Source organism: Harpia harpyja, chromosome 8, assembly GCF_026419915.1.
Source record: "Harpia harpyja isolate bHarHar1 chromosome 8, bHarHar1 primary haplotype, whole genome shotgun sequence".
Lineage (NCBI taxonomy): Eukaryota > Metazoa > Chordata > Aves > Accipitriformes > Accipitridae > Harpia > Harpia harpyja.
In genome coordinates, this window is record NC_068947.1 from 16,526,021 (window position 1) to 16,549,873 (window position 23,853).

The 23,853-nt window shown below is 40.9% G+C and overlaps 1 protein-coding gene across 5 annotated transcripts in view; it reads right to left on the bottom strand.

Annotated features, from left to right (window-relative positions):
- Positions 1–37: 37 nt before the first annotated feature.
- ITSN1 (intersectin 1) overlaps positions 38–23,853 on the bottom strand; it is a 147,322-nt gene continuing 123,506 nt past the window's right edge. For 3 of the 5 annotated variants that reach the window (XM_052794726.1, XM_052794722.1, XM_052794723.1), the window contains 11 exons: positions 19,140–19,261; positions 18,144–18,250; positions 16,590–16,773; positions 16,058–16,156; positions 15,042–15,209; positions 13,169–13,441; positions 12,512–12,633; positions 10,209–10,291; positions 10,027–10,110; positions 9,426–9,599; positions 38–8,469 (listed from right to left, as the gene is read on the bottom strand). In XM_052794726.1, the coding sequence (XP_052650686.1) occupies positions 8,321–8,469; positions 9,426–9,599; positions 10,027–10,110; positions 10,209–10,291; positions 12,512–12,633; positions 13,169–13,441; positions 15,042–15,209; positions 16,058–16,156; positions 16,590–16,773; positions 18,144–18,250; positions 19,140–19,261 (1,565 nt within the window). In that variant the 3' untranslated portion in view covers positions 38–8,320. The remainder of the gene's footprint in view (positions 8,470–9,425; positions 9,600–10,026; positions 10,111–10,208; positions 10,292–12,511; positions 12,634–13,168; positions 13,442–15,041; positions 15,210–16,057; positions 16,157–16,589; positions 16,774–18,143; positions 18,251–19,139; positions 19,262–23,853) is intronic. The other 2 variants (XM_052794724.1, XM_052794725.1) reach the window with 1 other exon arrangement.

Below are 23,853 nucleotides of genomic sequence, written 5' to 3' on the forward strand. Positions count from 1 at the left end.
TCTCAAGAATGTACCAGTATGCAGTTAAACTTAAAAAAAAAAAAAAAAGGATTTATTCTTGCATAATTTCACTTGCACAACTACAGCCTCATCTGTCTCAAACAAATTGCACAGCCTAGAACCATAGCAGCAGTTTCCACCTCGGTGACTGCAGTCTGGGAAGCAGCACAGTTCCTCAAACAGGTGAACTTATTTTGACTTTTGCTTAATTGGACCTGGTCTGTAAATATAATTATTTAACCAAGCGTGGCTGAGGAAACAACACATTCACAGCAATCAAACTATAGTTGAAATTGTCTTATGAGGAACAGTGGCGTCTGATTCATAATTATTTGTTATACCTATTACAAATGCTTTAAAAAACCAAAAGAAGCCAACTTCACAGTGTGAATGTTTTACCGTAGAATAGTTACATGTGATATAAATGAACAATACAAATTAATTCCATTTTCTCTGAAAAAAAAAAGTAGTATTTTCTCCTATTTGGCCAGATCTTATTTTACAATGCCTTTGTAATTTTTAGGTTCATGTGAATACTACAGACAGTACAATACTTTTTTAAGAAAAAAAAAAAAAAAGGAAACCAATTGATACCATTTGGCAGCAAAAAGTGCACTAAAATAAGTAACACCACCACCAGCGGGGAGGGGGATTTCCGCATTCTAAGTATTAACATTGAGAAAAATACTAGGGTTATCTTTTTTTTCAACAATTACCAACACAAAATAGAAAGTAGCCATTACACAGTCTGCAAAGGCTGCTGGAATCTAAATTCCTTTTCAGCACAATGAGGACTGGACTAGGGTAATTCTGCACAAGTTGTTAACAAAGCCAAAGCCTTCCAGGAAAACTTGCCCCACGGTGGGGTGGTTTGCCTTCGCCTTCTCCCTGTGGGGTAGGGGTTGTCTCGCCACGGGGGAGCACGTACCGGCGGTGGCCTCGCCTGGGTGCAATGAATGCGTGCGGTGCAGGAGGGTGAGTGCAGGTGCCTCCTCACCAGCGTGACCTTTCAGGCGGTGCTGCCCGGTCACCCCAAAACCAGCCCATCCCAGGGTGAGCGTGGTGGTGCAAACCTAGGAGACCCTGAAAGACACGGTGAGACAGGGCAAGAGGGAGTGAGAGCGGTGGCAGCGAGTTGGCCAAGCACCCGGACCAGCACTAGGGTCCTGCACCCAACCTTCCCCTCTTCCTCCTGGCAGGAACGGTTTACGCCATGAGGGTCTTCCCATGGAGCAGCCACCACAGCTGGGAGGGATTTCCCTTCCAATCCATCACCTGATGGACACCCACCCATGTTTTTTGGAGGGGCAGCTATCCTCCTGCTCACCAAGATCTTACTTTTTAGGTTTGCCCCTATTTCTTCCCTTTTTCCCCAGCTCCCCTGCATGCCAGCCCTCCCCTTTCCCCTGCGCTCACCGCGGCGGGCAGGAGCTGCTGCCTGGGGGTCTGACAGGGGGTCTCAGAGGAAGCACCGGCTCCCTTCGTTTGCACAACACTTTAAGATCCCAGAACCGACCGCTAAATCCAGGGTTAGTGACAATTTTGCAGCTTTACAAGCAGCACAAGGAATTCACCTACGGTCGCAGCAGAGCCTTTGACAACTCTATCAAGCAACTAGGCTAGTTTAACATGTTTTTACTGCAGTTCTTTATTCTTTTAAATTAGGTCCTAAATATATCGTCCTATGTACAGAAAAATAATTTCCCAAGGACGGTCCTTATTTTAAAATATTTAAATGAACAGACAAAACTGGGTGCCTATAAACACTTTTCTGTTAGATTTACTCAGTATTTGACAATGACAACATAGCTGTATTTTTATATTATATATACAAATAATCACATATATATATAAGCACATATTTAACTATAGATACATCGATACGCATGTAGAACAAGAGTGCTGGGGCTAAACAAACACCAAGATACATGTGGAATGTACGTACAGAGCAAACCCCTCAAAGCTAAGGTGATTTAACCTGATTCCCAGCTTTTCTGTGTTTCAAGGGTTTTGACTGCTGGATTTGAATAAACTGAAATATCACAGTGGCAAGGAGAGCAGTATGAAACTAGACACCACTGTTGCAGCAAAAGTCTGGACTTGTTTTGAAAGTTTGTTCACATCTTAGTTTTGAAAAATGTATTTAATAATATTACAAAAACTGCATTATCCACAATGTTTCCCCCAACCCTACTCACATGTAACAAAAAGTGATTCATTTATTTTTAAGGGTAAAAAAATTGTAAAATGAACATTTAAAAAGTTCCCTCATAAAAACTCATGTTGATAAAATACGTAATAATCAAGTGCATCTAGAAAAAAGTTTTGTAATTTATCAGTTATTTGGCTTAGTGTCCGCTCAGCGACATGCTTTGTCTTTCAAGGTGCCCAAGGCAGCTCACTGGCTCTATGCAACCTCGCAGGGCTTTACAGACTGGCTTTCTACCAGCACTGTACTTGGCAAGGTACTTGGTATTTCCAAGGCCAAGGTCTGCCTAGTGTTTCTTTATTTTACAGTGCTTCCAAATGTGCTGCAACCTGTAAGTATAAGAATTATGATTTGCCCGGTAAATACAATTCTGGTGAGTTTAGTGGCTAAAACCACTTTTGGGAAGATAAGGAAGAAAACAGATCCAGCTGCGAAGACTATAAACTACTACTGTATTTTATCTTAATCTTGACTTCTTGTTTGATCCTCTATTGCAATCTTCCAATCCTTGCAGACCTTGAACCAACTTCATAATGTAGGCTCTACATTATCAAAGCCTTTTGAATTCTTCCATGGATCTCCAGCAAAGCATGTAGGCACCCAGCTGGCTTTACGTATGCCTTTGTGCTGAATTGGGGCACAAATTAAAGTTAAGCATCTGCCGAAGTGCTTTGTTGAGCCAGGGGCTGTGGCAGAGATGGCAGCTGCCAGGTGAGCTGTGAGGGAGAAGCCTGGAAAGGAGTCCCTAAAAAAGCACTGTTTCACACAGCTGAGCTTTGGGACTTGGGGTTAAAGGGAAGGAAAGAGTGATGCCTTCCAAAGGACTTAATTAATTACAGGACAGAAGCACCAGTTTACTCACAAGATGTACACAGAAGAAAAACCTAGTGGGACTGCAACAGAGCAAGGCAGTGAGACGTGTTTTCCAGTCGCCCACTGCATTCGTTTGTGCAACGCAGCCGGTGTTTGGCTTGGAGGAAGCCAACAGGCTCAGCAGGTGAAGAAAATCATGGCCGGGAGGGGAACTAGGTGATCTCAAACGTGAGCCTCAACCCTAATGGCAATGAACCAGGGACTATGGGCTGGCAGCGTGGGCAGCAGAAGCTCACAGCCTGGCACTGTTGGGAAGGACAGCACGGGTGCGTGCCCGGTGGTAGGCTGGACCCCTGAAAGAGGGAAACCTGAACCTGCCCCGGACATGATGACTTCCAGCTACATCTGACCGAGCACAGAGGAAAATGAGCTCAGGTAGTTTTCCTGAGAGGCATCTCTGAAGGGCTGACTCCTTTCCACAGGGAGAAAATGCTCTCGAGGCAGATTGACAAAACCAGGCTGATTCTTACTGCAATAAGAGCAATGATGGAGAGGTCCTAAATGGGGAGGCATACGGGTGAAAGGACAGACATCCACCCTGCCAATGTACAATGGCATTGCTGGCAAACACGACTATAGGCTGGGGGAACAAGTCCTCTGAGAGACAGAAAACTGGCACATTGATGCTGGTGCAGCCGATTCCCTGTATGGAAAGAGCATGTACCCGTGTACCTCCTGGATGGTCGTGAGAGCTGCCTGGATGGCACCAGGAAAGCAAAGAGCCTGACAGCAACGTTTGCAAGCCTATGAAGTCCTTGTGAAAGCATCTTGAAACAACACAGTGCCTAAGCACCTCAGAGGTGTATCTCCAAAGGTAACTCTTGGAAAGAGGAGTGTAAGTGCTGTTACAAACACAGCAAAGCTCCACTTCTATAAAAAAAGTGCACGCAAACTCCTGCATAAATACAGAGCTGCACTAAATCCAGGGTGGCTCTCCCAGGCTGAAGACAAACACATGGTTTGTTATTAATCACTGTTGTTACATTATGGATGCTTGGGATCCTGGATAATTGAAGTTAAGCTGTGAGACTGTGGATCTGATTTTAAACTAACCACCACCACCCCCAAAAAAGAAAAGAAAAAAAAAAAGATTCCTTTCCTTTCTCTCCTGTATCCTGTCCTGTCTGCAGCCACAACAACGTTGACATTCTGCCCATTCCCAGCCACCAGCATCTTTCAAAAGTCATTTTAATAATTTCTAAAACGGGTGTTGTTCCCTTCCAGTTTCTGACCCATTAACTCAGTTCTACTACAAGACTTAAAAACCAAGGAAGCACTAGGGAGAAACACTATTCTCCTTGTTAAAATTAATGTACCTAAGAGAAAAATGAAATTCCCAGAATTACAGCTTGGAAACCAAACTACCAGTGCAACTTTTCCATTGCATGTTTTCTCACAGCTGCAGATTTTGCTCTTTCTTCTCTTAGGGCTTTTTTCTCCCAGATTATCCAAAGCAAGACCACTGTTTCAATGAAGGCAGTGAATGCATTAAAAAGTCACAGTATTATTTTTAGAAAGGCTTGATTGCCAGCCAAGGAGTTTGATGCTGAAGAATTACTTCTAAGCAAAACATCTTCTCCAAAAAAGTAAAGCCTGCTAAAAGGTAGAAATGAAACCCCATCTTGAGGGCCAGTCCCAGTGGCCCATGTACCAGTTCCATCTCACCAGTGCCTCATTTTAAGGATGAGTAACGGAGAGACCTTGTACTCAGCCTCTCTACAAGGATGAATTTTACCAAAGCAAATGCAGCCAGACAGTCCCAGAACTCTACAATGTACAGGTTTACAACCTCTGCATTTTAGTGGGGATGCTTATCTGCATGAATCTACTCTTTCAATCCAAAATGCGATCAGGTATTATCTGGGCTTTGATTTTGTTGTTGTGGTTGTTTTGCATAACATTAGGAAAAGTTTACACACATCTTGATAGGCTGGAAAGGGACCTGTGAGCTAAGGTGTGCTATTTTATGAAGATATTCAGAGATCAATAACCAGCATCTGAAAAATAGGTTCTACATAAATACAGGTATTCAATACCGGTAGCACAGACTAACAGAGTTTGGCCTGACAGCCAGCACATGGCACTTGTAAGACGATGGCTCGACCTTCATACGTTGTGGTAATGCCAGCCGCCTTTCTTAACACACAGAGATACCTAACTTCCTAGGTATTGCTGTGTGCCTCTCCCTTCCCCAAACCCTCCAGAACACAGGTGGTATTTAAACAAGCCTATGAGAGCTTGCAGTTTTCTCTATGAAAGCACTAGTAGGAATACAGCTAATGAGTCTCTTTTTTCAGTAAAAGGCTTGAGCTTTTACAGCATGAAGTCCTGGATGAGCAGGAGGTCTATGCAGCTACAGTGGGTAGAAAAGCAGAAACCTGCAGCCCACGCAGCTGCGGAATTAATGCAAAGTGAAGTGCAAGACTGTAGCATTCCTGAACAGGGAAAACCAGGCAGGAGTCAGTGGGTTTCCAAGAACCTTTGGCTAACCCTGGTGAAAAGCAGTTCTGTCTGGGAAGCCAACAGCGCCAATATGCTACAGAGCACTGAGGGCGAGCAAGCGAGAAAATAGCAACATCCCGATGCACAGTCGGCTGGTTCTAAGGGTATATATACATTCTGTCCTTGATGCACAGGGATTAGGACAAGCTTCCTCTTAAGGATTAGACTGATTATGAGGGATTCATTAGATATCTAGGAGCTGAACCCCAGCCTTTCATTATCATCATGTTTATGTAACTCCTGTTGACATTAATGGGAGTTAAACATTGCTGTGCATCGAGGGCAAGTGGGAAATCACAAGTGATGGTGGTCGGGAAGGTGCTCAGTTCTGTTACAATTCCCCAAAATGGTGCAACTGTACAAGCCCATGACAAGGGTCGCAATCTGAAAGGAGCCCCTGCAGCTAAGGGTCCTCCGCTTCCAATACCAGCTGAGTCTCAGAGGAAGGTGCAGCTCCTTGAAAACCTGGCCAGGATTTCTGCATTACACCCACGGTCTTTTTTGTCCTGTTTGTCTATTTAGTTGTTACTGTAATTCATACTGGTGAAATGATACCATAAAAAAGTGATGCTACTTTTTAAACACTGAAATAAATGAATGTTCACCGTATTTACAGCTACTGAGTAAAATTAGGACAGCAATAAAAGGTTAGACAATGACATTTAATGTTACTCCATTAATAGATTTTATCACTTTTTTTATCCTACCACAACAATGTGTATTTTCATATACATTATATTTAATAAAATGTATTGATATGGAATTAGGAAAGCATGGGTTTAGTACTATTTACATATTTTAATTGAAACAATTTTCTTAACAACATTGAAAAATAGAAACTTAAAGTTCTCTTAATCGTGTTTTCAGCCAGTTAGTGGTAAACAAATGCATGCCTAGGGAGTTACACTCCCTCTAAAACGTGGTCAGTTGAAATTTCTAACTAAAGTGTGTATCTCTGTTTTGTTTCAAAAAATACATAAGTATGTCTGTCATTTCTGATACAAAATTCTACACTATCTTCAATAAATAAATAATAAAGCGATTCTGAAAAGTATGAAATGTAAACTTTGTTGTCCCTCCAACATACATTTTTTTTTCCCATTGCTTGAAACATTACAGTGGTCTTTTAGGAAATTATAATACACAGACACTTCCCAGCACAGTTTACACTTATTACCATACTGTATATACCTATCCGTTATGAATATATCCTAATTTCCTAATGGAAATCAATAAGACTTGTAGTGCTAGAGAACACCGCCTATACAGGAAAGGTGGAAACCAGTACTGAAAGGACATGCAAGGAACACCAAAACCTAACAACAGGCTCCACAAGAACGTTCACATGCTAATGAAACAGGCTGACACCTCCCATTCGGAAATAAAGTCCTTACAAAAATACCAGTGTATGCATGATAGGTCATGAACAAAATGAATCCAAGCAGAACAAAGAGCAATTTTACTCTTAGGGGTCTATTCTCTCTTAAGTCCAGACTCAGCAAAGCACTTACGCATGTGCTAAAGGGACACAAGACTTAAGTGCACGCTTAAAGCTGGGTGCTTTGCCAAACAAGGAAAGTTTGCTGGATGTGGGCCTGTACATATGTATTCGTAGAGTTAAATGGATATATAAGCCCTGGCATTCCCCCAGATGACAAGGCTTTTACTTTGGGGTTACCCACCCCGCACCATCACGAGCGCTCTGTTTCTGGTCACCAAACCTGTGATCACCCCGGCTTGCCACAAACACCTTTGTGAGCTACAGTATGCTGCTGCCCTGAATTCAGTAACACGATGTCAAACACAGTTAGGTACAGCACAGTTTAAGAACTGGTCGCCACTGATTGCTTTGCAAACTAGACTCTGTGGGGTAGAAATTAGCTTCCTGAGCTAGAGCCGTGATTTTTTTTCTTCCCCGCTGCAGGTGACAGATCATCCACCTGCGGTCACACAATCAAGCGACAGTAGTAAAGGAGTATCAAAGTGGTATAGCACAACATACAGCAGGGCTCTCTGTTTAATCCTTTGCTTACTGTTCGAACGTTTACGTTCCTACAGAAAACAGCAACTTCCAAAGGTACCGAGTGGGTGGACTCTTCTCGAATGCAATTCACCTCTGTGCAGAAGGCCTGTACATAATTTATTTTCCGGGGCAATGTGAGTCATGAAGTGGTATGTTAATAGAATCTTCTCTGTTTATAGATATAGACTATTTATTTTCTAAGTCTTTTCAGTACTATCATGAAGATCTTCAAAGATCTTCTTACGGCGTAACTGCTCCTTCCATTCACGTTACATTTACACACCACTTTGCTGAGCAATAGGCACAGAATTCCCTTAAGGGGGAAAACCCTGCAGAAAGCCTCCAAAACATACCAACATTGCCTTCGTCATGTAAATTAAAGAGTAGGGTAACTGGAGCAAGCACAGCAACCTATGTGGTTTGCCAGCCTTTCAGACTGGAGCACAACGAACAACTAGGTTATTTCATAAACCCAGGAAACTAACATCAAGTTCCACATAGAGAAATTGAGGGAGATCTCCTCACTAAATTGGGATTCGTTTTTCAGTGAGAATTATCAAGGCACAAAGATGCTCCTGTTTGCTTTGATAACCCTCTTACACGTGAAGGGCAAGCAGTAGTTTCATACCACACCAGTAAGGATTTTGTGACAGCTTCTGCAGACACCTATTGCAGTGAACTCAGACTGAAATAAAATATTGGTCCCTTTCCTTCTAAGGCTCATCAAACAATTGCAGGTCTAGTCGGACGACTATCTCTCCTGTCGGGACTTCATGCAGGAGGAGACACTTTGTAACTGGTCCCTTTGAACCCTGATCCTTCTTAATGTCTGCCACACGGATCTCTGTTCTGCCCAAAAAGTCTGAAATGCAAAAAGACAGCATGCTCAGAAATGACACAACTGTTTCATGTTGCAATAAAATGCTAATTTGCAGAAGGAACTAAGCTTCCATCTACACACAACAAAAGGAGAAAACAAGTCTTCAGTCCAACTATATTTTTGCAGTTGAAGAACGCCAAAGGCTGCCCATTTGGATAGAAGATTTTAGCTAGACCATATTAGACAGCAGCAGCATTAAAAGTAAAAGGTCCCATAAGCGGAAAAATCCACTATGTAATTCACAGCTGCCTTGCTTCAAGTAGCTTATTTATTTTATGATATGTTAGAAAAAAGGCCAAAAGCCACTGCATAGTTCAAACTGAGTGTGAAGCCCTCTGGAGATGACAGAGCCAAGCAGTGCATCACACTAGTGACAAGGTCAATGGGCCAGCTGGTGCTGGCCACATGAATGACAGTCCTATCCAAATACTTCCTGAGAGATTATGACTCCAAAATACACTCTTCAGTGCTCCACATGTTCATCCCAGGTAATGAAATAAGACTGGGTTAGGAATCCTGAGTTCATTTCTGCCACTGTTACTGCATATTACAGGAACTTGAAGACATTTCTCTTCCTCCTGCATTAATCTATCCATTTGCAACCAGCATCCAGAGTTTTTTAAAGACTTAGCAGAATTGCAAACCACACTTCAGTTGTTGTCAAGTTGCACAAGAAAGGAAACCCGGCAAAACCCAGAGAGATCTTGATTCTTTTTGTGCTGATACTAGCATGACTCCACTGGGGAGCAAGGGTGAGTAGGCTTCCAATATGCAAAGGGGTAAAGAGGTTCAGTGTTGGGCTTGGAACTAGATGATCTTTAAAGGTCCCTTCCAACCCAACCCATTCTCTGATTCTATGATTTACCTCAGCAGGCATGCACCTCTTCAAAACGGGAGATTTGAAAATACTCTTGGAAGGGTGGCAGCCCCCTACGTACCATCTGGGGAGAACTGGTCCCTCTCAAACACCGTAATGCAGAGCACGTCCTGCTCGAGATCTTTGATAAAGAACTGGCAGTTGGAGTTCCACTTTGGGTTGAGGGTGTCCTGTATTGTCTTGGTAATGTGGCACTGAGAGCCCATCGTCACCTCACAGTACGGGTTACTCTTTCCTGGGAAGATGGAAACAAACAGAAAAGAGTAATTGTGGTTTTAGGTGTGTGATCTTCCTCCTAAACATCCTTTTACTCCAACAGCCAATGGACAGGGCAAAGACTGTGGCCTCACTGCCATTACAATGAACAGGGACACAGGTCTGCAAGGCGCTGAGCACCTTCCACTCTTCATTTCAGGACTTTGTGATTTATGATCACTTATGATATGGCTTATGTGGTGGAAACTAAGTTTGTCTGAAACATGCTTAATGCAGGACAACTGTATGACTACTACTGAACTGCACAAAATCACTTCACATATTTTAAGTTCATTAAAACTGCTTCATTAAACAAAACCATGTTTTGGACAGAACCTCCTTCAGTTAGTCCGACAGATAGGAATGTCTTCTTCATAGAGCATATTATGAAAACCCAAGGCACTTACCATGGGACCTGCAAGGTTTTAGTTCAATGCCTTCAACAATATTCACCATCAGCCTTCCAATGCCTGTTGCTCTTTGCGAGCGAACTGTGGTGAAACAGAAGAGGAGAGAGAAAAGTCGTTAACGTATTTTCCTGCCCATGGATCTTTCCACAAAAATGACAGCCCCACATCCCATGCTGTACCTAAGTAGGCCTTTTCCCTCTTCTTCTTTTCAGTCTCTATGTAAAGTTCTGAAGCAGCCTTGATCTTCTGAACCCAGGCAGTCCTTCAGAAGGAAAGGAAAAAGAAGTTGCAAAATACCATTTCCATTTTTCCTCCCTGCAGCACAGTAGACAAAAGTAAAGCTGTCCCTCCTTCCCAGCCAAGGTTCTGGCCCCATCACAGGCTCTGCTACACTGAAGCTGTCTGTCTGGAAGAGATCTTACTGGAATTTATAGCACCTGCAGAAATTTAACCATCTCAAGCTAGCAGATCCTACCACACAAAGAAAGCTCAAGAGAATCACAAGCTAGAGGGACTTGGTGAGAAACCAAAAGTTATAGATAACAGGTTTGCTTTCACCAAGCCTTTTGCTTTATTGTAATAAACTAACTTCTTGTAGCCAGTAGATACAAGTCAGCTATGTTACAGAGGAGGCCACTTTTCTTGACCCCTGAGGTTTCATACCAAAATCCTTCTGAGCCTCGGGACACATGAAGCATAACTCACAGAGTACGCAGATGATGAATGATCATGGTTTCCTATGGGCCCTTCTGGGAAATCATTTCCTACTTAAGAGACTGAGTGAAAAGACTGACACAGAAAAAGCATGGAAGAAGGGGTACCAAGAGACCTCAAGGGTTTAGAAGAATTGCCGTGACATAGAATGGAGCCTGAGACCTGAGTCAAGGCAAAATGAGAGAATCTAGAAGTCGTGGATCCATTTCTGATCCCAAAATGAAGAGCTGCTGCTCTACAGGGCATTGCAGCTACTTGCATTGGCATTTGGGTCTGAATACTCACCTGTATTCTGCACAGAGAGCTGTTCAAGAAAACAAAACACTTAAGGACAATTCTGTCTTACAGTTCAGCCCTAAAGAGTAAACAGCAGCTTCAGAAGTATACCAAGTCTTTGATCATAAAGGTCTTTTAAGATTAAATGGGCAAATTAATCACTCATTGATGCTAATGTTTTATTTCTGTTGCTCTTAGTCAAAAGCAAGGGAATGATGAAAACCTGGAGGTATCTCACCTAAAATGATGCATTTATTTGGCAAGGAATTCTGGCATAAAAGAAAGTCAAAAGCTGTATCCCATATAAGTAAAGGCATTTGACTAGAGCACCCAAATTCGGACAGCATTTCCTGTGGGTTCTCTCTGTAGTGAATGGGGAGAGGCAGGCACCTCCAGAGGGCGTTCAGTATGTGCAGATCTGGCTCCTTCCACTGATGGTTCAGCGTATTGTGCCTAAGAACCTCGCTGAAGTTCCTTGAGCTAGGTAGGATGAATGCGGTGCAGAATTTAGATGTTTCTGACTACTGCTGTGAGTGCTCTGATGCAGAACAGATGGTTATTGCAATAGTCTGATTTGTGTAACAGATCTTAAGTTGAAAAGGGTCTCTCAATTTTCTTCACCGAGGGTCTAACCATGATGCTCGTTCATGCTGTGGCACAGAGGGACAGACAGCATCCCAAAGGACTAATGGGATCCATAAAAGTATGATCTTTTGCAAGAAAAACTAAATAATAATGAATAACACTGTCAGGCAGGCAGGGAGAAAAGGTGTTTTATACATTTTTATGCATCAGAATTTTTAGGGGCCATACATTTGCAAGCTGGCATAACACAATGTCTATACTATGGGGGACGGGTTTGCTGTGCTTTCATTTCACTTTGCTTTCATTTGCTGCACTTTGCTTTCCTTTTTTAACAAAAGTTATTTTTCAAGACTGTACTTTTGTGTAGAGAAACCTTTTCAGTATAAATCAGTGTAATCCTGTCTCCGTTAGCTTGCCAGAGATAAAAATCACCAGCTGAGGTTTTGAGGTTGCCATTCCTTTGACTGTTTCAGTCTGAACTGAACCAGATTAAAACTAACTGGGTTTAGTTTGGTAGGGTTTTGCTTGAAGTTCTAATTCTGACCTGTTCCTCAATCTCATTCAAGATACAGTCATACAAATGATTGTACTGGCACAAACAAACAGACATTAACAGAAGAAGATAGGATTGCATCTTTTGGCTTCCTTATGCTAACACAAAATGTTGTGAAATATGGCCTATATATCAGCCCTCCTAGCCATTTCACCATTGGTCTTACCGGAATTCAGGAAACATCATTATTTCTCCCTCCTTTTCATATATTGAGTATCACCATATTCTCAAGTGGAAGGAATTCTCCAGTTTTGTAAGATAAACTGCTTGAAGACTGTTATGCATGTGTCTATCATATACATTTGCACCAGACTTTTCAAATTCAGTACTGTCACGGCCTATGCAGGTACTTACCTTTCATTAATGCTTTCAGCCCGGAGTGTATAGACTCTATCAATGTGGGAGATATGGAAGATGGGCTCATCTCCAGAAGGGTCTGTGGGTAATTTTACTAGTACCTCATTTAGAAAAATGGGCTGTAAAACATTAGGCAAAGCTAGAGTTCTACCACACAATATCTGAACAGATGAATTCAACACAGAGCAATTCACAACAGATTTATCTTGTGGCTGCAGTATCTTTCCCCTTCTGCCTGCCTCCCATCTTTCTTCACGTATGTCATTTTAAAAAATTTTCTTATTATCAAAGATATAGGTGCCTCCAGAGTCTGGGAACACTTCTCCTGAAGTAAGCAAGCAGCCTCATGAAGTATAGCAATCTCTCCTTTCCCACAGAGCAGCAAACACTACTGTCCCCATCACTCCCTGATACATGTGACCTCTTGCTGAAGAGGTTGTTTTAGCAAAACTTCAAAAGCATCTTTTCTTATCTCGCTAAAGCAAACAACCAGCTTTCTCACCATCAGTCCCTGGAATCCCCAGCATATGCCAAAGCTTTCAAACCTCTTCTATATAAAGGCTATTGCTTACACACCCAATATGGGAGCTGCTGCCTGCTATATGCACTGTTAGCGTATAGCCATCTTAGTCACCGTTTAAGAGCGGTACTTACAGTTTTGTACATTTTGTATTGCAGATTAGACTTGGGGCTGAAGACCTTGTCTGTGCCAGAAGAGCCAAGAGGTTTTATGATCTGAGTCAGCAGGAGGAAATCATTGAACAGAAAGCCATACAGTTCCTTGTTACTCTTGGCTTTATAGAGTTTTCCACTGTGCAGGAACTTGCGTGGTCCCAAGCAGTTTGTAACAGAATTAAATACGAGTTGCTGCGAAAAGTAGAAGAAGAACAACAACGCACTGTATAAAGTAAAACAATCGAGGTTCCCCTGAAAGAGATCAAATATAGTTTTGAGTCCTGACATTGGTTTCAATTTGTGTCACAGGGATGAAGAGCAATGTCTCTACCTTGCGCATGATAAGCAGTGCAAGTCATAGAAAGGCCACATGAAAATTAACTTTAAGGCAGCCCATCAGTTGCACAGGGCATGGCCTGGACAGTCAGAGAGAAGCCAAAAGCATTTGTGCCTCCTTTTGAGTTTCTCTGCCACATGCATGCATCTCTGTGAGTGGAACCGAGCTGATGATGACTTGTCCTGGATTAGTAGTAGCTATGCAAGTGGCCTCTCCAAATGCTGAGCTTTCTTAACAAGGCCTGGATTTCTGAATTTTGTTTGAATTTCACCAATTAAAACATACCAAAGGAACTGCAGATAGCCTGTCTTCATGTACCCACAATACCTGGAGTTAGAGGACAGCTGCTGACCACTGGCTGGAACTGGCAGAATTTAAGACTCATCTGGAGGTTGTTACCAGATGAGTAGAGGCTTGCCCTTTCCTTAAGTGTGATTTTCAGGTTTATTTTCACTAGGTGATGGTACAGTTCTTGCCATCCTAGTTGGCTGGGCAGCTAGATCTGGAGTGGCTCCCTTTACAGATTAGAAACACCTCAGACTGGGGGAAGGCTGGATTGCTCCTTGCCACAGATTCAAGGCTGCTGCTACTGGCGTTACTGTGTCAGAAAGCAGCCAGTTGGTCTTTCAGGTAATATTTTTGGTGCTCTAGGGCCAGACATCATGTACAGAAGATAAAAGCAGCCATCTTCCTTCAGGTAGTAGTTGTAAGACAGCTGAATGTATCTTTGAGCCTTCTGACATTGCCATACATGTCCTTCCCCTGAAACAGTTAGATTTTATAAGATGAAATGCAATTTTTTCCAGTTTATAAACCAACCAGTGCTTATTACTTTTTTATCTTCTAGAACTGAACACTCAATGTATACTTTGAAAATCAAGTTGTGACCTATCTGCCTCTATTATCTTCACCAATAATAGGGAGGCCATCAAAATATCCTCCATGCTTTTGCAGGACATACCAACACAATATTTTCATTATAGTTTCAGTAGAGAAACTTAGCATGTTACCTTAAAAAACAGTATGTAATGGGAGGTAGTGATTCTCTCTATAAAGTCTTGAGTGACACTTGATCAGTATTCTCGAGTTTTCAAAATGTACACACAGTTTTATCACAAAAAATATTTTCTGTGAATGAGTTTTAAAGCACTCCAGGATGGTCAGGTATAGCTTCAGGATGAGACACAGCAGCACAATAACCTCTGTATTATAAAGAGCTATCAAACCAGAAAGTCGTAGCTGGAAATTGCAGCATTGAACTTGATACTAGTCCAGAGCCAGGCAGCAAAAGCATCATTTATCATGTAGAAGGCAATAACACGAGCAGCAAAAAGGATCACGTGCAGGAGTGAAAGGAAGCCAAAGAAAGATGAAAACAAAGGATTGAAGATTATATGACTTGATTAATTACACTGTTTGTCCCCTGATGCAGTGCCATAAGTGAGCCATGGTTTCTTCCCGACCGGTGGAGAAGTGTGCCCACATTTGTGTTACTCTAGATAGCATTTTGTTTACCTCTGACAGGCCTTCACACTGAACATGAGCCTGGATCCACTCCAGCCTATCTGAATTTTCCTTCTCCCGCACGCCTTCATTTACTTGAGAACATAATTCTTCTGCTTTCTCAAGAGCGTGCTTCAAGTGACTGTGGTCAGGGTGGTTTTCAGGAGTGTTTTCTATTATCTACAGATAAATAAAATACATTAGCCTTTTCTCTTATCTGCAGTTAAAATGCATTCATATTGTCAGCCCTATATTTCTGTTTTATTTCTTTATTTTCATGAAAGCCAGCCAGTATGTTCCAAATTTCTTTTCCTCCTTGACAAACATGAAAAATAGGAGACAAACTCACAGTCTGTTTGTGAACAGTTGAAATGAATGCCTGCCTGCAGAGCCTTTGCATCAGTACACTGCTCACTCTTTGGACATAAGCGTGCAAATTCCAGCCATATACAGAAGTATAACCATGACTGTTTAAGGAATCTCTTAAATGCAAACATCCAATTTATAATTCTTTCCTGTGAAAGTCTTGGGCCAAGTTCAATAGCATTATTCAGGATCGTAAGCGTTAGGCAACAAATGAAAGTTAGGAAAGGGTTGTAAGTTATCCAGCAACGTAAGCTGCGTAGTAAGGTGACTTGCAACAATTTGGCATTCAGGCTTACACACTGAAAGTCATTTACCAGACTATGGGGAGGAAACGACACTGTGGAAAAAGGCAAAGATGAGCATAAGATTGACCCGTTACTCCTGTTATCTGAATTTTAAAGTTTTCATTCAGCATTTACTGCCTTCTGGTTCTTTGTGTGCAAGTTTCACCTCTCTTTCTAATGAAATACTGAGTCATTCTGCTGAAGCCAAATGAGTCACCACATTTTCTCTAGTGTGATCAAATATAAAAGGATGGCCCATGTTCCCTAGCACATCAGATATCTAACAGTGACAAAGCTTGACACAAATAGGGAAACTACCCTGTAATTAAGCTATAAGCAAAGCAGCATCAAAAACATCATCTTTGCAAAAGAACATACATTTTTAATTATTAGTGGGTATCTTGTTACCCGTTGCATAGGCTTTAGTAGAAAACTTGATAGTGGCATTCCTTTACAGCGAGGATCCATTGCTAACCTCTGAAACATTAGAGAGGTAAAATGGTGTTAGTCAGTTTGTTTAAAACCCTGCAAAATGAGCTCCTCCAAGAAAGGAAAAGGTAAGGCAACAAATGAACACCATGCCTCAGCTAAATCTGTTCTTAGATCACAATGTCAGTGCAACAGAATTTCTTGCAGTTTTACAACATATTTTTTTACCTGCCTTGCCTGTACAAGAGAAGGGCCTCTTCTTACTGTCCCAGCATTTTACAGCAAAACCATTATTAAACAAAGTATTTTATGGCTCTATAGTTGTTTGACAAAATGTATTCCTTCAATGAGTGCTTAAGTCTGAGGACTCTTCATTCTAGCCCAACACAGAGCACTGTGGGAGATTATGTTTTGCAAATTAGCAAAATGATGAGCTAAATTTACAGTGTACAAAATTCATGGCGCTTGCTTCTTCTCTTACTTTAACAAACTCCTTGAACTCAGGGACTTCATCTGTCTTCTGCTGGATGAGCGCTGCCCCATTGAGCTGGCAGCTACAGAACCGAATGTAAGGCTGCATGTGTGGCAGCTGAGCTGTCAGTATGTCACCAATCATTTTCACTGGCATCTTCTCTCCAGACATCTTCTTACGCACACGCAAAGCTCTAAACATGAAAAAGTCATGTGTGTTTTATAAGCAGACCACTAAAGAATGATTTCTTATTTATGAAATAAATGGTTTGATTCTTATTCATTATTGAAAAAAAGAGACCCCTGAATAAGAAATAGATCAGCCACAAGATTTATTGCCTATTGTAAGAATACAATAATCAAGATTGCACCTTCAGCCAACATTTTTCCCTCTTGTGGTAACCGAACTGTTATTTGACATTAACATAATGCAATGCCAGATCAGATACAATATAAAAAGGAATGTAGTTCTTTTTCTATTCGTTTTGAGAGAGAGTAACAGATATGCCTATGAATGAGGGATAAAAACCTTACCACTACTTTAAGCTCAAAGATACTTCTAGTTTCCTGGTTTCCTAAGGAAAGGAGGTTTATTGTCATTGAGCTGCCTGCATTTGTCCTATCACTGCCAAAACTTTTCAACTTGCGGGCCATTTTCAAATACATTTTACAAAAAACGAGCTATCTCAAAGTTATAAAATCTCAGTAAGTTCAACCAAAATCAGCAGCTCAGTAGCAAAAAAAGGAACTTTATTAATCCTTTTGCTTATGAAGATGCAGTTTTAACTCAATCCTCACTCGGTTTCTCTGGCAATGACCACATGAGCAACCTGCGTGCACGTGCTTCCAAACCAGCCACAGCATTTACTGTGTCTTGCAGAAGCAGTAGGGATGGGTGAGAAGGATGCAAGTAGGAAGGAACTGAATTCATCAGAGGCCACAGAGAATGAAGGGAGAAATAAGGATACTTGCACTGCGTGGAGTTTCATGGTAGAGAGTTGGGGTTGCAGTAGTTGGAGACTTTAGAAGGAAAGGTGTAGGGTACACCGCACACAAATCCATAGGAAACCAGGCTTTGCTGGCACTGCTTCTCACAAAACAGGTCATTCAGGTGCTATAAGCCTACAATAACTGAAGGAATGCATCAGCTAACTGATAAGGGAGGAGGTTGTTGTGCCCAGTTTTGCACTGACAGATAATAGGACTGGAGCTGTGTATGGGCTGTGACAGAGGAAGTAAAAGTCTACGACAGGACTTTGGGTAGCCTTGGCAGGCAGTAATCTTCAGGAGAGGTTGATCTCGCCTTCTGGAACACACGTACATCAAGAGCAAAGTAAGTGCAAATACTGACTCAGCAAAGAACTGCTGGACTCTTCTCAACAACAACAGTAAGTCATAGCAAACACTGTTAATATTTTGCTTTTTCCAACAAGGAAAAATGCGTAGCCCTTTTGGTTACTACTTGCATAAGTAGCAAATATTTTCATGCAGCTAAAAGGAGAATCGGGGGGAGAGGCCCATGATTTTGTTATTGCTAAGTATGGGGGAAAAAAAAAAAACTTACTTCAGTAGTTTTATATTGCACATAATCAGCTCCTTCCAATTAACAAAAATCATAGCAACTTCCTTTTCTGTTAGCAGCTCAGATTCCATTAGTGGTTTCTGGAAGATCTATAGATTCAGAAAATTAAGCAATTTAGAAAGTATACGGTAAGTATAATCAAAGTGACTAAGACTGATGATGCTTATATCCTTAGTCTGGAGGTGAGAAAACTTTACATCAGAGTAGCACTTGACACTCAGTGGAACAGACTTCACACATGCGCTGTGCCCTAGAGATCCATAGTGCTCCCTGATAATACGTTTGTGAGTGGTGTATGGCTTTAAAAGAGAATACTCTACATCTGTGTTGGTGGTGTTAATTATGACCTGGATAATCTGTCTGAAACGTGGAAATTTTAGTCAGAGGTCTCCTGCAAAATATCCCAGGATTACTTTGATAATAAAACTGAAAACACATTTTACTTTGGACTCTTTTATGGAAGTTCTGATTTATCTCATAGCACCTCAGGTTTTAATATCTTGACCTCTTTTTCAAAAAAGGGCTTTCCTTTTCTGTCAGAAGAATTGTCTGTCAGTTGCCTGTATTAATTCCCTTTTTTTCCACACAAGAGATGCACCTTGTAACATTTAAAGAAAATCACAGTAAGTGATAACTGAGTGCCACTGTGAATGTGGAAAATGCGCTTCAAGCTTTAAGAACTTCTACACAAGAAATAAACATTCAAAATCAGGAGCAAAAAGGGTTTACTAGGATGATACTTTAAACATCACTGTTTTGGTGATGGTAACACAAGGGCTTAACATTAGTTGCACCCATACACACATGCAAATATATTTATATATCTATATAGACATAGATATGAAAATGTAATACAGATCATCCCTAGGAAGTCAAACACAGCAGTGATATAAAATGAGTTGGCACAGTGAAATTATTGATTTACTTTAAAAAGATGAGTGATTAAAACCTGCTTCTAAAGCTGCTGAGCCCTCTTACCTCTGTGACCAACTGCAGATCATTTACATAGTTCTCTTCTGTGACAATGAGCTCGTGGATGTATCCCTGCCTTTTTCTTTCAGTAGGTGTCAACATATCCAGAAGATGCAAGTCTGCACACCCTGGAAAACACAAAAGGATCCCAGATTTTACTTACGGTCATTTGCAAATTGATTTAGATCTGTAGCAGTTCAAGTAACACCTAATGAACAGTAACCACTGCCTGGTCAGTTCACTTAATCATTATTCACAAGTAATGGCACAATGCTAACAATGCTTCATCTCTTAGTGACTCAAAACATTGTATTTAACACTTTTTTTTTTTTTTTAAAATCAAGGCCATTTCTGAGTGCTAACTTTTCTCTGGTGGCAAAGCTTTAAAGACCCCCTCACCGCTACCTGCCCATTTCCAACCTCACTCTGAAGTTCGCTGTCCCCTTTAGTTGTGTCAATCAACTGGAGCCACACTGTAAAACAAATCCCCAAATGGATGGCTGTTAACAAAAAAGGGGGCAAAGACTTCATCTGGTATTACTGCCAAAGAAAATGTAGAGGTATCCTACAAGGGAACAGAATTAGGAAAGAGTGCTATAGTGACCTTAATGCTCTGATGGGCACTTTGGAATTATATATAAGCCCTCATTCTATTGATACTCTAAATTCAAGATTTGCCTTTATCCTTCTAGTCAAAGCAGGCATCCTAATCAAGAAGGTAATGCAGAGCTTATTTACTTCCTCGCACTTCAATTTAAAAATTGCTTCTAAATTTTTGAAGGACTTGAGCCAGAACACATAAAGGTCAGTGGAGATTGCTCCACAGAGTTCACTAATGTATAGGCCAAGCCAAAGGAGTTGATTATTGTTCTCCTTTATCTTTAAAAGCATGGGAAAACTTTCTAATGAAGAACTCATCTTCCATCAGTCTTGTCCTTTAATTTTTGCAAAACACCTCCCTTGTGTTTATCCTGTGTAGATGCTAGAATTTTTGTGTAAATTCTAGAATCCAAATTTTATTTTCTATTCTGAATTAGAACAGAACATTTAATTACAATTTTTTCTGTAAGCCAGTATTTTTAAGCTGAGCTTAATTAAATTATTCTAAGACTGGCAGACACAATGTTTTCTTCTTGTTTCACTTTTAAAACTATTTTTATTACTTTTCTGCATAAAATAAAATGCATTTCAAAAAGCAAAGGTGATTTCAAACAGGCTGAAAACATTTTGCTTTAAAAATGCGGTATTTACAACTATTTCTACACGATCAAAATTCTTCAGTTTAATTCTTTCCCCAACTCCTCAGCAAAGTATGGGCAAATTCAGTATATTCCCCATTGAAACAAACTCTCCTTATGGAAAAAATTCTGACTGAAAAATATTCAAGGGGACCTTCACTTCACAGGCTTTAAAATGGTCAAGGCGTTTTTTTACATTGTGCACCAGCATCAACAATGACACCAACCTACTGAGACCCGACAGGGATGTTTTTAGATCAGATGTTCGCATACGCTTTCAAAAAGTGAACCACTACGTCTCCTAATCACATCACACCCCTGACAACTCTTTCAGTTCTCTGCATATAAAGTCAATAGTTAGATAGGATTTACTGCGTTTTTAGCTTCCTGAATATAACTCAGGAGCTGATTCTGCACTATGCCACTAGCAAGGTCTGCATGTACCACCATTAAGTTTTCCATGGACTACCTTCAACTGCTGTTTCAACTAATCTGTGCTCCTGAAAAGGTAATGATAGATTTGACTTGGGGGGGAGGAGGGGACGGGGAAGTAGATACAAACAGTCAAGGTAGTTTCCTCTATGATTAAGAAGCTGCAAACAGATCAGATTGGAAGCATAAGCATATTGATAACGCTCCTTTGAGATACAGTACATTGCAGTTCTTTAGAAGATGCAATTGAAATTTTGCTTGAAATAAAAAGTAGGTTTTGAGAATTATGAATTTTATGCCAAAATAGTCAAAGCACTAGGCACATTTCAAAAGCCAAAAGTTTCATTTCTGTTTAATAAATGGCTGCTTTTAGAGCATTTTCTTAGTTATCATGTAAATCAGAGGTCTAACAAACAGAACTAGTTCTCCCCATGCACTATCAGCTTCATTAAAAGTGAACAAAGTGTTTAATTATTTTTCTCTAGAGACTGGGGAAGTTTACTGTTCAAAGATGCTGATGACCTTGGTTTGAAGTGTGGTTTCTAACCACCAACCTTTTAGAGGAAGCATTTGACATTTTGAATTGTAATATACTGTAGCAGCTAGCTTGACAGCCAGCCAACTCAGATGTAAATGGGCTACTCTGAACTTCAACAAATAGTCTACTTTTGAACACTAAGTATTTGGGAAAATAGCCTGCTTCCTTCTTTTGAGCAGAACATGCAGGAGACACTTTTCTGATAGGGGATTTTCTTCATGAGGTGCACAAGTACAAAAATTTTTCTTGTCTTTGTATTAAAAACACCAAAGAAGAACTGGGTTCCTTTGCAAGTGGAAATGTCAGGCCATAGGGCTCTAGCTAGTTTTTCATGGACACCAAAGTACTGTGCAAAGTACTTTTATGAACATCTGAATTCCACTTGCAGCTGTAATAATATCATTCATGAACTCCATTCGCTAAAAGAGACTCCTGCTAGGGGCTAGAAAGTGCACTTGATATCAGACATTTCCACCAACAGATGGGAAAGCTCTGCCATGGGTAAAGTACAGGATTTTACCTCAGTGTAGAATTGGTTAATGTTTCTAACTTAAAGCACACAGATAGTCCCTCATGCATGCAGCCATTCAGCTACTTAAAATCAGGCACTGGCATTTGTCGTCTCAGTTACTGAGTGTCCCATTCTTTCATATTTTCTCTCCTGCTCTGAGAAAGTAGAGTGCTGGATCCCATCTGGAAGATGCTGAATTTGAATCCTTAGCTACAATCTAGTAAACTCAGAAAAGAATGGGGAAATCACAAGAGCTAACTTGGTATGTTCACAGTACTGTGAATATGCAAATGTCTGCCCTTTAATTGAATAATCAGTACGACCCCAAGCAGAGGCATTTGCACACACTCACCAGACTGGTTACTCTCATCTGGACTTACAGAACCAACGTACAAATGCTGTAACTAGAAATCTGTGCTTTGACCTCCTCCTATCACCATAGGACCTGTAGGATTAAGGGACTCCAGAAATGTAAAAAATAATTTCAAATATCATTCTAAGAGGTAAACGCGTTGCTCCTTTTCCTTACAAAGTCAGCCCTGAAAATACAGGTTTTACAAGCTAACCACTAAGCTTGAAAGCAATGTGCAAGAGGTGTTGCTTTTTCAGAAGGAAGGTTCTGCTCTGGAATTCGCTAATCTACGTACATAGGCACAACTTCTGATTTCTTCTAATCTGGGGAGATTTTCTAAACAACGTAACTGCCAGATTTCACTGAAAACCTCATGCTGGCCCAGTCTGTAATGACAAGATCACAGTAGACAGGAATCTGTTCTATTATAGGGAACCAGAAACAGTAAAAAATTATGTCACAGTTTTCCTCCAAAACCTTAAGCAGGGAGGAACAGCACACCATGATAGCATTCCTTCACTCAGATGAATTACAGCATTCACTGTTCAGTCTTCTTATCAACTAGCTTCAGATGCAACCACTAATCTCCCATAACTATCTCAAGCTTTTGCTGAGGACAGCACAGAGTCTGGTAATCAAACAGATCTCTCCATCTCAAGCTTCTGTGATGCAAAATCCCATTTCACAGCTGTTTTCAACAATTTCAGCATGTTTAGAATTTCTCAACTGGACTAGTATGTCCATTTATTGTTAGAGCAGAGCATTTCCCTCCGAGACGGATGGAAGTAGGATCTAGAAACAAGTCTGGCAAGTGCCACTTGCAAAATATTAAGTCTTACTTCATTTTTGCCAAGACCAGTCACCACTAACACATGTGCCTCCTCCTCCTGTTCGCACCAGTCAGCTATTATCAGGCGGACAGATTGCCACTGCCAATCCACACAGGCCAAGCAACAAACTCAAGGATCTTTCATAACAATTTTCATTTTCCTTTTTTTTTTTTTTTAATTTTAGAACATGCTGGAGCATAGTCCTCAACAACATACACTTGTGATACACTACCACCATCTTCATTTTGCAATAGCAAAATGTTTATGCAGCGTTTTAGGTTAATACCTTATTTTCTGTGAAAAAAAAAAAAAAGTTTTCATATTCAATCAAGGGAAGGAGGGGAAAACAGGTGAGACAGTTGGGAGGGAAACCTACTAAGTCCTTTCAGAAAAAAACAGAACATGTCTACTACTCCCTTTCCAGAATCTGCTTGGGGAGAATAAAATCCTACATGTGACAGCATGGATGCATCTAAAAATATAAATTGGCTGAGTTAACCAACTCCTGGACTTGTTTAACATCACATCAGGTAACTTTAAATCTCACCTCTGAATTATGACCCAGGACCTATCTTGAGCCCCTGACCACTTACTGTACAGTAACAGCAAATCAGTCAAGAGCATCAGCCACAGATCCAAGCAGAAGGAACTGCACAGTCCATTTTACGTGGTCTTCCGCAAAAATAAAGATGCTGTACAGGTTACTTCACTTGGAACCAGAAATGTGGTAACTAAATGTAGTATTCTAAAAGTTCAAACCTTTTAACAAACAACATTTTATTTTTTCACCTTCTCGGGCAGACCTCCAGCCACCATCTT